At 47.0% G+C, this 16,264-nt stretch overlaps 2 protein-coding genes across 6 annotated transcripts in view; both read left to right on the forward strand.

The window, feature by feature from the left end:
• Window positions 1-1,832, forward strand: part of NUP98 (nucleoporin 98 and 96 precursor) — a 118,387-nt gene extending 116,555 nt beyond the window's left edge. For all 4 annotated transcript variants that reach the window (XM_072794394.1, XM_072794396.1, XM_072794397.1 and 1 more), the window contains exons 32-33: window positions 186-297; window positions 422-1,832. In XM_072794394.1, coding sequence (XP_072650495.1) covers window positions 186-297; window positions 422-639 — 330 coding nt within the window. In that variant the 3' untranslated portion in view covers window positions 640-1,832. The remainder of the gene's footprint in view (window positions 1-185; window positions 298-421) is intronic.
• Window positions 186-16,259, forward strand: CHRNA10 (cholinergic receptor nicotinic alpha 10 subunit). 2 transcript variants are annotated; one of them, XM_072794399.1, is made up of 6 exons: window positions 186-297; window positions 11,429-11,613; window positions 12,554-12,699; window positions 13,136-13,290; window positions 14,068-14,600; window positions 15,265-16,259. In XM_072794399.1, the coding sequence occupies exons 2-6, from the start codon at window positions 11,532-11,534 to the stop codon at window positions 15,720-15,722; spliced, it is 1,374 nt and encodes a 457-aa protein (XP_072650500.1). In that variant the 5' UTR covers window positions 186-297; window positions 11,429-11,531; the 3' UTR covers window positions 15,723-16,259. The 2 variants fall into 2 exon arrangements, with proteins under 2 accessions (XP_072650500.1, XP_072650501.1); XM_072794400.1 differs by lacking the exon at window positions 186-297 and adding an exon at window positions 2,103-3,735.
• The last annotated feature ends 5 nt before the right edge of the window (window positions 16,260-16,264 follow it).

A 16,264-nucleotide genomic window follows, 5' to 3' on the forward strand; every position in this document is an offset into this window, starting at 1 on the left:
CTTGTGGATTATTGCTGAGGTTGGGTTTTGTCCACTGTGGTTAGGATAGTAGATAGTGGTGACATGACACTGCAAGCCAGCTCTGTGGGTTTTTTCTGTCGCTTCAGAGCTTCACATAGTCCATGGACAGAATTGGGGTAATGGGAAGTCTTCTTGACCTAATTGGTTTCTCTGCTTTTTTGTAGGTGGATTGCTCAGTTTATGAGCTGGAACAGTTACATGCCAAAGTGATCTCCCTGTGCAATCGCATACAGCAGATGCAGTGTTACAATGCAAAGGATCTCCTGGCCCAGTCAGGTAATCCTCCAGCCTCTCCCTGCTTCCTGCCTGCTTGCTTCCAGTCTTAAGTATTATACCTATACCCCGATGCCCACCCTTACCACCCCTCATCCATGGTGCCCACTTCATTTTTTCTCTCTAGACATGGCCAAACGAGCAGCCAACCTGCTACGGGTGGTATGGAGCCTTCAGCGTGCCCCTGATACAACTTCTGACTCAACACCAGACCCTCAGCGAGTCCCTTTGGGCCTCTTGGCTCCCCACATTGGCCAGCTCCCCATGCCTGAGGACTATGCCTTGGAGGAACTACGTGGCCTCACACAGTCCTACCTGCGAGAATTGACTGTTGGGAGCCAGTGAACTCCCAAGTTCCTCCCACCACACTCACATGCTCATTCACACTCACCACACTGAAATCCCCTGCATTGAGTTAATTGGCACTGTTTGCCATTCTCTTGAGTGGCTGTGGAATCCATCCTCTTTTCCTGCTGCCCCAAGCAGCATCCTCCATTTATTCAGGGCTTTTCTTAATACTTAACAAAGCATAAGGGCTTTTAGAACCCAAAAAAAAGGAGCCAAGTCTCTTTTTACTTTCCTTAAGATCATTCTTTTTTTCTCCCCCGTTTTAAAAAAAATGGTCAATAAAATACCTTTGGCAAAATTCCCTCCAGAGAACCAGGGAATCCTTTTCCACCTTCAGCTGTTCTGGATCTTGTGACCCTCCATGCCAACCTGCTACCCTAGTCCTACCTCAACCCTTTTATACTAGGACAAATATGTTAATCAAGGATTGTCCTTCCTTAACAGATAAACTATCCACAGAAGAAAGGAGAATTTGTCTCTTAAGTAGATTGAGGAGTTAACACTGTTTTAGAGTCAAAAGAGGGTGGGACTAAGTTAGGAAACAGAACAGGGTCTTTCTGACTCATTTTAGGGTAGAAGTGAGTACCTGCCACAGAGGGATGAATCTTCAAGGCTTCTTTGTTCCTGCCTTGAATGTCCCATGAACACCAAACTTTTCCTACTATCATGTGCAGGAACTCTTGGTCATAGACCCCATGTCTCTCAGAGGCTCCAGAATTCAGTTTGATCCCTGGTTTTCAGCCCTCTTGCTAGGCTTCCTGTCTGGATTTGCCTGAAGAGTTTGGATAAAACACAGCATGTTGGGTAGCCCTCCCTGTCCTTTTTTTTTTTTTTTTCCCCCTCCCTATCCTTCTTATTCTAACCCAAAGCATTTCCTACCCATTGTCTACAGTCCCAGAAGTAAATCCATTACTGAGGCAGGCAAGGAGCCGGGCTTTTAAGGGCAAGTGGAGGGCCTTTGCCACACTGCTGCCAACTATGGGGAGTCCCAGATAAAGGCCTGCGACAGCTGGTATGAGAGCTGTCACAGACAACATGGCCACCTCTGGGTCTTTATGCATGAAGATTATGTAAAGGTTTTTATTAAAAAGTATATATATATATATAAATAAATGATCTAGATTATTTTCCTCTTTTTCTGAAGCTACTTTCTTAAAAAAATAAATAAAATGTTTATAGCATTCCTGCTATTGGCTTTCCCTTTGTATTTTTTGAGCCTTCTTAACTCCAAAGATCTTTACAGTGGCCTCAGTCTAACAGGAGATGGGCCATGGGTTAAAGAAAGAACAATCAAAGGCTAAATTTATTAGAGCAAATTTAGGGATGAGATTATTAATTAACACTGACTTCTTATATTGATATAAATATATTTAAAAGCATGTATTTCTGTGCTTGGCTTCCCAGTAGGGGATGGGGAAGAGTTTCATTGCCCAGTGGAATAAACTTAAGATTCAAAGCCTGGCTCTTCTGCTCTGGGGGTTTTGTTTATAAATCTTGGGTGATAACTTCACTCTTTTATTTTTTATTTTCATTTAAGATTTTATATATTTATTCATGAGAAACAGAGAGAGGCAGAGACACAGACAGGAGAGGCAGGCTCCCTGTGGGGAGGCTGATGCAGGACTCGATCCCAGGAATCCAGGTTCATGGCTTGAGCCAGAGAGAGAAAGAAGCTCAACCACTGAGCCACCCAGGCACCCCACACTTCACTCTTTTAATTTCATTTTCCATTGTGTAAGGTGGATGATGATCTTGGATGTTGCTGCTAAACACAGCTATTTTCCAGAGGGAGCAAATAAATCTGAGGAGTACTATTTGGATTTTTTTTTTTTTTCCTGTTAAACTGAAGGTGTGAGCAAATTCCAAATAGGCTTAGGTCTAAGACACTGGGCCTTGGAGGAATTTGGAGATAAAGCAGAGTGGATCTGGGGCTTTAATTTAGACCCCCAAAGATTAAGGATAACTCCTGGGAATCTCCCGCCATTACTAACTATGAACCTGAGTCACAGAGCATTACTGGGCTTATAGCAAAGAATTCCTGTTGTGGTTTCCTCGTGAGAAGTGTTTTGTGAAAAGCGAGTGTGCTATAGAAATGGTTAGCCTTTTTTTTTTTTTTTTTTTTGGTTAGCCTTTTTAGACGTATTAAGAATTGTGAATATGGGCAGTATTTCCTCTTGTGACAAGTATTTCATATATATTCTTTAAAGGCTCTAAGTCAAATGTTTATCGTAGCTGTGTTACATCACAGACAGATTTATAGTTCAAAGTTAATGATAAAGGGATCCCTGGGTGGCTCAGCGGTTTAGTGCCTGCGTTTGGCCCAAGGCATGATCCTGGAGTCCTAGGATCCAGTCCCACATCAGGCTCCCTGCATGGAGCCTGCTTCTCCCTCTGCCTGTGTGTGTGTGTGTGTGTGTCTCCGTCTCTCATGAATAAATAAAATCTTAAAAAAATAATTTTAAAAAAGTTAATAAGATGACAAGCTCCTCTTCTACATTACAAAATTCCATTGAAATAAAATTTTAAGTTTCTCAAAAATTAAAAACAGGAATCTGTTTTCTCAAAACTCAACAGACTTGTAAAATCTACAACCTCATAGAACATCCAAAGTAAATGTATTCCTTGTCAAAGTGCTGGAATGATGCCAAAATCAAAGTCCGGAAAGGTCTGGAGATTAAATTTTGAATTAGCTAAACCAAGGCCTGCAGAGTAGCTGCTTTTTTCAGATGTTTTACTCTTTGACTCAGGTGCTACTTTGTATTAACAGAAAATTACTCCAAATTTGTTGTTTTTCAAAGAACCAGTCTTTGACTTATTGACCAATTTTTACCAGAGTTCTATATTGTAATGTATTGATTTCTGCTTTAAACATTCATTCCTTATGTTTTCTTGAGGGCTTTTTTTTTTTTTTAACCTTTTACTGTAGAGATTTTCATCTATGCAAAAGTAAAATGATGTAATGAATCCACATTCAACATTTGTGAAATTCCTCCAATCTTATTTCATCTCTACCTCCACTGTTATTTTACCTACCCCACAATGGTATTTCTAAAGCAGATCATCATTTCATCAATACCTAAGCATTTCTAACAGGTAATTTTTGTTTTGTTCTGTTTTATTTTTTTTTATTTTTTTTAATTTCTTTTTTTTTTTAGAGAGGGAGCTCATGAGTGGGGGAAAGGGCAGAGTGATTGGGAAGGAGAGAATCTTTAAGCAGGCTCCATGCCCAGTTCAGAGCCTGATGCAGGGTTCAATCAAATGACCCTGAGATCATGACCTAGTTGAAATGAAATCAAGAGTCAGATGCTTACCAGCCCAGTCACCCACCTGGGTGGGTTACCGACCCAGGTGCCCCACCAACAGGTAAAACATAATCACAGCAGCATTGTCACACCTAACAAAATTAACAGTAATCCCAAGATAGCAGCTAATACCCTCTGCATTTTCAAATTTCCCCAGTTGTCTCAAACTACATTTTTATGGTTGAATTGTTGGGAGATTTATTTTTGAGAGAACATGCATGAACATGGTGAGGAAGGAGAAAGGGAGAAAAAAATCTCAAGCAGACTCCCTGCTGAGCGTGGAGCCCAATGCAGGGCTCAAACTTACAACCCTGAGATCACAACCTGAGCTGAAATCAAGACTTATTCAATCAACTGAGCCATCCAGGCACCTCATGGTTGAATTGTTTGAATTAGGATCTCAACAGAGTCCACACTTTGCATTTGGTTGGTAAGTCTCAAGTGTCAGTCTATTACCAGTGCACTTCCCCCCCCCCTTTTTTTAAATGTCCTTTATTTGTTAAAGTAACTAGGTCATTTGTCCTTTAGGATTGAGGACCAGGACCTTCTAGGTTCGGCTGGTTGTGCCTCTACATCCTTAACACTGGTCCTTCCTATCTATATACTCCCCCTTACTTCCTATATACTGCTGGTTAGATCTAGAGGCTTGATTAGATTGTTTCCTTCTCTCAGCTGCCCCCCTACTCCCTGGTAATGAATGGATGGTGGTGTGTTACCACTTCAGAAGACACATGTTTAGGTTGTTCCACTTTTAGTGTTGTTAACATTGATTCAGGTGTTGTCAGCCTTATTCGCCCTTTATATAACTTCCCATCAACCTTCTGTCTGATGATAATCATGGCAAAGGGTCATTATTTCATTATTGTATATCCCTTACCTTTTTATATGTAGTAATTTGTTCTTTTCAAAATAGAGGCTTAAATCATACTGCTATTGTGCAGTTAATTTTTTTACTTTGTTCCCTGCCCCCCCCCCCCCATAGCTTCTTAAAACTCACCCACCAACTTCTGGATTTTTTTTTTTATGTATATTAACAATATAACATTTTCACCCCAAATCACAGTAAATAGATTATGAGAAACATTTTACCTTTTTTTTTTTTTCAGGTAAACACCAATTTAAACATTAGTCTTTAGTCAAAGATTATACTATGTAAATGAGACAAGGAAACCAAAGAGGAGAGAAAGAGCTGGTGGTTGTTTTTTTTTCCTTTGCTGCTTTTCTGGTTTCTAGTCTTGCTAGGACCCCACTTTACCCATGCCTTGTAATGCAAATAGACTGTGTCCTCCTTGTGAGGGACAAAGAGTTCATGATTCTCTAGAATAAATAACATCTAAGGAAGGACCAGGTGAAGATGACCTGAAAAAGCTATCATATATGTATATGCATTCCAGACCTTTGGAGCTAAACATCTCAGAGCCAAGAACCCCTGGCTCCAAGGAATAACACCTGGACCTTCATCTTCTAACGAATTCCTGGATGCCTAAGAGGACACATAAACTAGACCACCATCCTCAATAAAACCACAAGTCCCTGAACAGAGATATGTTCTTTTCCTTTTTAAGTCTCCCGGATACTCTCTCTCTCTCTCCATATATATATCTTTAGTAAACTACTTTCACCTCCTGCTGGTTCACACTTGATTTTCATCCTGTGTGAAGCCAAGGACTCTTGGCTGGTCCTGAGGGACATCCCCACCACCCTGTCCTCCCCAGCCTGCTGGAATCAGCAAGAAGTTGGGTTTTTTTGTCTTTTTAAGTTTTATTTGAGAGGGGGAGGGGCAGAAGGAGAAGGAGAAGCAGGCTCTCACCAGGGAGGTCAATGTGGGGCTTGATCCCAGGACCCTGGGATAATGATCATTAGCAGAAGGCAGATGTTTAACCAACTGAGTCACCCAGGTGCCCCAAGAATTTGAATCGTGTGCCATGTTAGATGAATCCCAAATGTGTTTTGTAAATTGAAGCTTCTTTAACTCTTTGGTCTATTCCATATGTGCACTCCATTCTTGCTGTTTTGAAGCACATTTTTTTTTTTTTTTTTTAAGTAACCTCTGCCCCTAACATGAGACTCAAACTTAGGACTCTGAGATCAAGAGTTGCATGCTTGAGGGATGCCTGGGTGGCTCAGCGGTTTAGTGCCTGCCTTCAGCCCAAGGTGTGATCCTGGAGCCCAAAGGATCAAGTCCCACATCGGGCTCCCTGCATGGAGCCTGCCTCTCCCTATGCCTATGTCTCTGTCTCTCTCTGTGTGTCTTTCATGAATAAATAAATAAAATCTTTAAAAAAAAAAAAAAGGGATCCCTGGGTGGCGCAGCGGTTTGGCGCCTGCCTTTGGCCCAGGGCACGATCCTGGAGACCCGGGATCGAATCCCACATCGGGCTCCCGGTGCATGGAGCCTGCTTCTCCCTCTGCCTGTGTCTCTGCCTCTCTCTCTCTCACTGTGTGCCTATCATAAATAAAAAAAATTAAAAAAAAAAAAAAAGAGTTGCATGCTTGGGACACTTGGGTGGCTCAGCAGTTAAACATGTGCCTTCGGCTCAGGGTGTGATCCCAGAGTCCTGAGATCGAGTCCCACATTGGGCTCCCTGCCTAGAGCCTGCTTCTCCCTTTATAGGATATTGTGAGACTAATGAATTAATATATCTTACCTTTTTAGCAATACACAATACACAAAATAGTCAAATTACTATTATTTAATATGTCCAGTATCTGTGATCTTTCTTGTTTCTGTGATTGTTTTCTTGTTTCAGCTAATTCTCACTCATGATATGGAGTATGATATTTTTGGTAACAGCTTTATTGAGATCTAATTCACATTACCATACAATTACCTAAAGATTTTATTTTAAGTAATTTCTACACCCAGTGTGAAGCTCAAATTTACAAACCCAAGATCAAGAGTCTTATGCTCTACCTACAGAGCCATCCAGGCACCCCTACCTTTAATTACCCATTTAATGTATACAAGTACCCTTATACCAAAGCTAAACGAAGACACTACAAAAAAACTACAGAGAAATATCTTTTATGAACATTGATGCATAAATCCTCAACAGAATACCAGCAAATTGAATTCAGCATATCAGAAGGGTTACACACCAGGACGAAGTGGAATTTATTTCTGAAATGCAGGGATGGTTCAACATATGAAAATAATGTAATACACCACATTAACAGAATGGGGAGAAAAGCGTATGACCATTTCACTTGATACAGAAAAAACATTTGACAGAATTCAATACTCTTTCATGATAAAGACACTCAACAAACTAGTAATAGGAAGCCAACTCAACATAATAAAAGCCATATATGGGGGTGCTTGGGTAGCTCAGTCCATTAGGTGCCCAACTCTTGGTTTCAGCTCAGGTCATGATCCCAGGGTCCTGCGATTAAGTCTTGTCTTGAGCTCTGCATTCAGTAGGAATCTGCTTGAGAATTCTCTCTCTCTAAAGTAAATCTTGAGATGCCTGGGTGGCTGAGTGTTTAAGCACCTGCTTTCGGCTCAGAGCATGATCCTGGAGTCCCAGGATCGAGTCCCACATTGCTCCCTGCATGGAGCCTGCTTCTCCCTCTGCCTGTGTCTCTGCCTCTCTCTGTCTTTCATAAATAAGTAAAATCTTTAAAAAAAAAAAAAAAAAGCATATCTTTAAAAATAAATAAAAGCCATATCTGAAAAACCCACAATAAACATCGTACTCCATGGTGAAAGAGTGAAAGCTTTTACTCCAAGATCAAGTAAGAAAGCAAGGACATCTGCTTTCACCACTTCTATTCAACATTATGCTGTAAGTTCTAGCCAGACCAATTAGGGAAGAAAGACAAAAGACCTCCAAATTGGAAAGGAAGAAGTAAAATATGTAGATGATATAATCTTATATGTAGAAAACCCTAAATATTACTAAACCAATGACAGCAACAATGACACAGTTCAGCAACACTGTTAGAACTAACAGATGAAAAAAAAAAAAAAAAGAACAGATGAATTCAAAGTAGCAGTATAAAGTCAACATGCAAAAATCAATTGCATTCTATACACTAACAATGAACAATCCAAAAGAAAATTACAGAAACAATTCCACTTTTAATACCATCAAAAAGAATAAAATCATTAGGAATGAACATAACCAAGGAGACAAAAGACATATACACTGAAAACTAAAAACACTGCTTAAAGAAATTAAGACATAAATGGAAAGATACCCACACTCCCTCTCAAAATCTCAGTGGTTTTTTTGTTTTTGTTTTTTGCAGAAATAGAAAAATCCACCCTAAAATTCATATGGAATCTCAAGGGAATCTGAATAACCAAATACAATCTTGAAAAAGAACAAAGTTGGAGAACTCCTAATTTCCTAATTTCCTAATTTCAAAACTCACTGCAAAGCTATAGTAATCAAAACAGTGTGGTACGGCACAAAGATAAATAGGCTAGGGAGCCCAGGGATAATCTCTCACATATATGGTCAAATGATTTTTGACAAGGCTGCCAAGACTATTCACTGGGAGAAAGGACAATCTTAACAAATGGTTCTGGGAGGGGTGACTGGGTGGCTCGGTTAAGCGCCTGCCTTTGGCTCAGGTCATGACCCCTTCTCCCTCTGTGCATTCTCTGATTCTTCCTCAAATAAATAAAATCTTTATTTTAAAAAATGGTGCTGGGGAAACTGGATATACACATACAAAGAAATGAAGTTGGATCTTTATCTAAACACCATATACGGGGCACCTCAGTGGCTCAGTGGTTGAGTGTCTGCCTTTGGGGAGGGTTGTGATCCCAGTGTCCTGGGATCAAGTCTCATGTCAGGCTCCCCAGGGAGACTGCTTCTCCCTCTGCCTATGTTTCTGCCTCTCTCTGTGTCTATCATGAATAAATAAATACAATCTTAAAAAAAATAAAAAATAAACACCATACACAATTAACTACAGATGGGTCAAAGACTTAAATGTAAGAACCAAAACTAAATCTCTTAGAAGATAGGGCAAAAGCTTCACAGCATTGGATTTGGCAATGATTTACTGGATCTGACTTTAAAGTGCAGACAAAAAGAATATATAGACAAAATGGGATTCATAAAATATTTAAAATTTTGTTCACCAAAAGGATACATCAACTGAGTTAAAAAGCAACCCAGAAAATGGGACAAAATATTTGCAAATTATATACCTCAAAAGGAATTAATATCCAGAATATAAAGAGAACTCCTAAAATGCAACAACACAACCCAATTAAAAAAAAAAAATAGACAAAGGACTAGAATAGACATTTCTCCAAAGAAGATATACAAATGGCCAATAAACATATGAAACAATGCTCAACTACTAATTATTAGGGAAATGCAAATCAAAACTACAGTGAGATACCACCTTACACCCATTAAGATAGCTAGTATTGAAAACAACAACAAAACCACTGTTGGTGAGGATGTAGAGAAGCGGGAACTTTTGTATCCTGTTGGTGGGAATATAGCCACTGTAGAAAGTAGTATGACGATTCCTCAAAAAATAAAAAATAGAATCACCATATGACCTAGCAATTTCATTTCTGGGTATATAGTCCAAAAGAACCAAAAGCTAAGTCTTGAGGAAATATTTCTACTTCCATACACAGCAGTATTATTCACACTAGCTAAAATGTGGATGCAACCAAAGTATTCCTCTAGGAATGAATGGATAAGCAAAAGGTAGTATATCCATACAATAAAATATATACAGGCTTAAAATAAAGACATTCCAACATATGTAACAAAATGGATGAATTTTGAGGATATTCTGTGAAGTGAAATCAGCTGATTTCAAAACGACAAATGCGTGATTTAGGGGTGCCTAAGTGGCTCAGTTGGTTAAGTATCTGCCTTGGGCTCAGGTGATCATCATCCCAGGGTCCTGGTATCGAACCCCACTTTGGGCTCCCCGCTCAGTGGGGAATCTGCTTGCCTCTCTGCCTCTGACCCTCCCCCGCACTTGTGCTCTCTCTCGCTCTTTAAATAAAATCTTAAAAAAAAAAAAAAAAAAGACATGTGATTGCTCATACATGAGTAAGTCAAAATCATGGAGATAGAAAGTGGAATGGTGGTTGCTGGGGGCCGGGGACTTGTGAATCTAAGTGTGCGTTCCTGAAGGTAGAATGGTCTAACTAATCCACTGGGATTATGGTATATCTACTTTTGGTTGACTGCTGTGCATCAAGCAATATGCGAGGTACTTGCCTTGTCTCATTCAATCCTCATAACTTCTGAAGTGAGGACTGTTAATCCCATTATCCCGTATGAAAACATAAACCAGAGAGTCTCGGTATCTTGCCCAGATTAGACAGCTCATACAACAGAGCTGAGAGTGACTGTAAAGCCTATATTTTCCCTGCTACCCAATGTCAGTGTTTAGGCTGGGGGAGAACACAGGCTCAGATGGGGATGGCTGTAGGCAGTTGGAGGTAAAGATTGTGAGCTCCATTTCCTGCTTTGTGGGACCACCCAGAGCAGCCTGAGGCTCAGCCCCCTTCCCACCAGGCAGAGCGTGCTTGGCACCAAGTGCCTAGCCTGAACAGATGTGCTCCATCTCTCACTTGAGGCAGAACTGTCTAAAGGGAGCCTCAGGGTGGGTGGGGGGATAGGTTAACTGGGTGATGGGCAATTCAGAAGGGCATGTGATGTAATGAGCACTGGGTGTTGTTATTTGCAACTGATTAATCACTGAATTCTATCTCTGAAACTAATAATACACCGTATGTTAATCAAGTGAATTTAAATACAATAAAAAAAAAAGAGCCTCAAGAATTCAACAATGGTGGCAGAGGTAGGAGGACAACACCATACACAGGTCTGGCCCCTCACACCCTTAAGCCCAGTCTTTTGCAGCTCCTGACCCCAGTACCTCTGTGTCTTCCAACACCCCAGCCTGGGCTTGAGCTGAGTCTGGGTGCTGTGTTACAATTTGAATAATTTAGGTCCCAGTGACCTGAGGTGTCAATTTCAGTTGCTCTGTTCCCATGGGCACAAGTGTCCCAACCCTGTAATTAAGCTAAGGAAAAGGGCAGATGAGAGGGGCCTGCAGCCCGGAGCCCTCTGAGTCCCTGCCCCTGTTGTGCTGAGAATGAGCCAGGCTCATCCGGAGTCCAGGTATGGGGAATAGAGAAAGGAAGTTAGGGGGCTAAAGCAGAAGGAGGAAGGAGAAAGGAAGAGAGTGTTGGAGGAAGACCAAAGTCAAAAAGGGCAGAAAGCAAAAAAAAGAGTTCCAGAGGAAAAGACACAAGGAAATGGAGACAGGCTGAGTTGAGACAAGGTAAAGGGGGCGGGGGTGGGGGGGTGGGGCAGAGACAAGCACGGGGAAGAGGCCTGAAGAGGCAAGGGCCAACCAGTGGAGGAGAAAGAGCAGATGCCCCAATGCAAGCACTAAAATCCGAGGGCAGGTACAAACAGGAGGGTCAGAGAACTGGAAGGGCCGCCGGACTCCCCGGCAGAGACCTCAGACTTCCTTCTGACTTCCAGGTATCATCCACATCATCCTTGCCAGCAGGGCCTGATGCTGCCCTCCATCTGACCAGGAGGCTCACCCCCAGAGACCCGCCCTACCTCTTGCTGTGGCAGAGCCATGGGGCCCAGGAGCCACCGCCTCAGCCTCGGCTTCTCTGTCTCCAGCCTGGGCCTTCTGTTTCTGTTCTCACCACTTCCAGGTGTGAAGTACAGCAAACCAGCCCTGCCTCTCTGGGCACTGCTGCTGTTCCCTTCCTCCCCAGATCTCTCTCCACATCCCATTTCTCTTCACTACTGTGCTGGGAATAAGCGCTCTATCTGGGTGGCAGGGAGGACGGAGGTGCTGAAGAGGATGACAGGAGATCTGCCTGGCTGTGGTGGGAGCAGTGATGGAAAAGCCAGGGGCGGGGTGGGGAGCAGATCACGAAGGACATTGAATGCCAGGCAGAGTTTGGACTTTATCCAGCAGGCAATGGGGGGCCATTGAATAGTGTTAAGCAGCTACTGGCCTGGTCAGACTTGAGTGTCTAAAACCCTCATCTCAGAAACGTGGAGGATGGTTAGAGAGACCGAACCGGCAGCAGGAGCAGTGGGGAGGCTGCTGCTGGGATCCACTCAAGCTTCAGGGGCGACTAAATGTTCAAAAGATGCCCAGCAGCATGGCTGGCAGGACTTGGGCACTGGCTGGATTGCAGGGGGAGGCAGCAGATAGGAAGGATAATGCACAGATTTCTGGCTGAGGTCACCCGGAGTGGGTGCTGTTTGCTGAGATGGGGAACACAGAACAAGGAACAGGTTTCAGAACAGGAGGGGAGGAAATGAGTTCATATTTTGGACCTACAGAGTAGGACATTCAGGAGTGAACTGTATTTATGGGTCTCGAGCTCAGAAGAAAAATCTGGGCTGAAAAAAAAAAAAAAAGAAAGAAAAGCCCAACACCCAGGATTCTGGGGAACAGTACTTGAGTCAGGGGCTGAAAGTGTGGCCACAAAAGCCTAGGGAAAGCAGTGTTTTCAGGAGGGAATGGCCTATAGCATCAGAAGCAGGTGACGGGACGCCAGCCTTGTGGGAGTGGAGGGTGTGAGGAGATGCCCCTGGACAAGGGCCTCAAATGGACAACGCTTCTTCCTGGTCCTTCAGGGTGCTTGGGAGCCGAGGGCAGGCTGGCTCACAAGCTGTTCCGTGACCTCTTCGCCAACTACACAAGTGCTCTGAGACCTGTGGCGGACACAGACCAGGCTCTGAACGTGACCCTGGAGGTGACATTGTCCCAGATCATTGACATGGTGTGTGGTGGTGGTAGTACAAGTGTGGACCATGCCTGCGGCAGTGTCATGGAATGGGGTTGGGGCTTAGTGAGAGACTGGGATTATTCTCCAAACAATTATTTTCTGTGAATGTTAATATTACCAACAATAATAAGAGCTACTAACTGTTGGATACTAACTGCTGGGCAGGTACCCACAGTGTGCCCAACACTTTGCGCACTTGCATTGCTGCCTAGCAGGGATTATAGCCCACGTAACTACTAAGGAAACGGAAGCCTAAAGAAGAAAAGAATCTGCCAAGACCACATAGCAAGGTCAGGCCTGGGTAGGAACTGGACTGTGAGCCAGCTGGGTTTATGGCTGCTGTCCAGAGCGCTGTAGGTGAGTGCGTACACACAGGGAAGGGTGTGCATATATGCGCCCACATCTGTGCCCACTCCCTGCCTCCCACTAGGATGAGCGGAACCAGGTGCTGACCCTGTACCTGTGGATCCGACAGGAGTGGACAGATGCCTACCTACGATGGGACCCTGATGCCTATGGTGGCCTGGATGCTATCCGCATCCCCAGCAGTCTCGTGTGGCGACCAGACATCGTACTCTATAACAAGTACTGCCTGCCTGGGCCCCTCCCCTCCCCTCCCCCGCCCTACAGTTGCCCTTGGCTCTGGGTATGCAGTGATTCCCCAACTCCCCAACCTAACCTGGTTGCTATGCTGCCCTGGAAGCTTTCCCCCCAGGACCCTTGTAAGCTGCCGGCAGTTCAGAGCCCCTCCATGACACCCCCACTTTAGTCTGTCCCCAGCCAACCCAGGCTGAGTGTCTCCTGGGGACGCACTGTGTGGTCCGGGGCCAGTTCTGTATGTAGTACGGAAAGGGTTCTGGGGCACAAGTGCCTTTAGATGGCATATTCCAGCCTTCGGGGCCGCTCCAAGTCTCCCAGGTCTCCCTGAGGACCTGCCTAGGGGCTTCCTCCAGGGCCTAACCCTCTGGAGCATTCCTTTATGCCTCGGAAACCAGTTGTGTGGTTCCCAGACAACGTAGGGCTCTGCACATTGCCCCGGTGGGCGGGGGGGTGGGGGGGGCTCGAGGAGATTCACGGGTGACGCTGCAGCGGGGGGCCGACCGGGACAGGTGTGTTTTCCCACGGCCCTGGCCTAGATGTGGGTCAGCTCCCAGGGCGTGTGGGCCACCCCTCCACCATCTGGGCGCGGGCGCGGCGGGAGAGGCCCTGCAGGGTGCCGGCCCCGCCCCCGGCCCCCGGCCCCGCCCCCGGCCCGCCCGCGCAGCCCCGCCCCCTCTGCCCGCAGGCGGACGCCCCGCCCTCGGCCCCGGCCCCGCCCCCGGCCCCGCCCCGCCCGCGCAGCCCCGCCCCCTCTGCCCGCAGGGCGGACGCCCAGCCGCCGGCCTCCGCCAGCACCAACGTGGTTCTGCGGCACGACGGCGCCGTGCGCTGGGACGCGCCGGCCATCACGCGCAGCTCGTGCCGCGTGGACGTGTCCGCCTTCCCGTTCGACGCGCAGCGCTGCGGCCTGACGTTCGGCTCCTGGACGCACGGGGGGCACCAGCTGGACGTGCGGCCGCGCGGCGCCGCCGCCGGCCTGGCCGACTTCGTGGAGAACGTGGAGTGGCGCGTGCTGGGCATGCCGGCGCGGCGGCGCGTGCTCACCTACGGCTGCTGCTCCGAGCCCTACCCCGACGTGACCTTCACGCTGCTGCTGCGCCGCCGCGCCGCCGCCTACGTGTGCAACCTGCTGCTGCCCTGCGTGCTCATCTCGCTGCTCGCGCCGCTCGCCTTCCACCTGCCCGCAGACTCGGGCGAGAAGGTGTCGCTGGGCGTCACGGTGCTGCTGGCGCTCACCGTCTTCCAGCTGCTGCTGGCAGAGAGCATGCCGCCGGCGGAGAGCGTGCCGCTCATCGGTGAGCCGGGCCGGGCCGGGCCGGGCCGGGCGCGGCGCCCCCACCCCACCCCCACACCTGGGGCTGCGGACGCCCGTGGGGGCCTCCACCGGGGCGGGGCGGCGAGCGGGACGGGCGCCCCACCCCCCGCAGAGCAGCGCCAAGTCCGTGCGGGAAGGGGAGGGCAGGAGGAGAAGGCCCCTTCCGGGAAGGACACCCCACCCCACCCCACCCCACGGTCCGGTCCGCAGGCAAAATGCGCTGGGTTCTGGCAGTGTGCCAGGCACTCTCCTAAACACTTGATTATTTTTTTTTTTTTTGTACTAATTCACTGAGGCATCACCACCAACCTGAGATAGGCTCTGTTATCCCAGTTGTGCCAAAAGGATCGCTAACTTGCCCCAGGTGGTGCTTGTGCTATTTGAGACCGTGACTTTCACGGATTGGGGGTGAGGGTGCAGCGTCCAGCAGTGGGGAGAACAACTAGGGAGCGGGGAGCTTCTGAGAACCCACTCGCAAGAACTAGGAACGAGGAGACCTTAGCCCTTACCTGCCGCCGCCTCCACTGGGACTGGGACAGGGAGGGCCTTGAGAGCCTCCTGGTGGGGGAGCTGGTGCCTCCCTGTGTTGAGGCGGTGGGCAAGCTCAGTTCTCGCTCTGGGCCCCAGCCTACTCTCTCTTGCAGGGAAGTACTACATGGCCACCATGACCATGGTCACATTTTCCACGGCACTCACCATCCTTATCATGAACCTGCATTACTGTGGTCCCAGCGCCCGACCAGTGCCAGCCTGGGCCCGGACCCTCCTGCTTGGACGCCTGGCACGAGGCTTGTGCGTGCGGGAACGAGGGGAGCCCTGTGGGCAGGCTAGACCACCGGAATCATCCCCCAGTCCCCGACCTCCTGACGGAGGGGCTCGCCCTCCAGCAGTTCCTTGCCGTGAGCCCCGGTGTCTGTGCCGTCAGGAAGCCCTGCTGCACCACGTGGCTACCATTGCTAACGCCTTCCACAGCCACCGGGCTGCGCAGCGCCGCCATGAGGACTGGAAGCGGCTGGCCCGTGTGATGGATCGCTTCTTCCTGGGCATCTTCTTCTCCATGGCCCTGGTCATGAGCCTCCTGGTGCTAGTGCAGGCCCTGTGAATCCCCGGGGTCTGGTGCAGCCACGGCACCTCCAGAGACGGATGGAGAAGCCCGGTGGTTGTTGGCTCTCGGACGGGCCACCCGGTCTCTCCCCACTGTGCTTAAGAGCCTGGGACACCCTCTCTTCAGGATCAGCGAGGCTGACCTCACAAACTACAGGGACCGCTTGTCTGTGTACCCTAAACTCTAAGGGAAATCCAGAGCTCACCACTCCCCTAATTCCTCCAGAAGAGGAACTCTAAGAAGGGTCATGATCAGAACGCAGTCCTGGAGGGACAGAATTGAATTTTGATGCTGCGTGTTAGAGCTTTTGGTGGCAAGAATGCAGGTTATATAAGAAACAGAACTACCATGGGTCCTTGTCTTCTCTTCCTTCCTCGGCAGCTCTTGTGTTAGGGACTTGAGCTTGCCCAACATCCCTCCCTAGGGACTCAGTGAAGGGGATCCAGGATTCATTCTCTAGTTTCCAGAGCAGGAGGCCACACAGGATTTGGTCCCAAAGCCCCAACTCATAATAAAGAAAGTGTGTGCCTAGCACCTCT

Source organism: Canis lupus, chromosome 23, assembly GCF_048164855.1.
Source record: "Canis lupus baileyi chromosome 23, mCanLup2.hap1, whole genome shotgun sequence".
Taxonomy (NCBI): Eukaryota; Metazoa; Chordata; class Mammalia; order Carnivora; family Canidae; genus Canis; species Canis lupus.

Excerpts from the sequence above, each read along its gene's own strand:
- CHRNA10 (XM_072794399.1), top strand. The coding sequence starts at position 11,532 with ATGGGGCCCAGGAGCCACCGCCTCAGCCTCGGCTTCTCTGTCTCCAGC. Across the intron at positions 12,700-13,135 it reads TGTCCCAGATCATTGACATG|GATGAGCGGAACCAGGTGCT; the intron begins GTGTGTGGTGGT and ends GCCTCCCACTAG. Across the intron at positions 13,291-14,067 it reads GACATCGTACTCTATAACAA|GGCGGACGCCCAGCCGCCGG; the intron begins GTACTGCCTGCC and ends CTCTGCCCGCAG.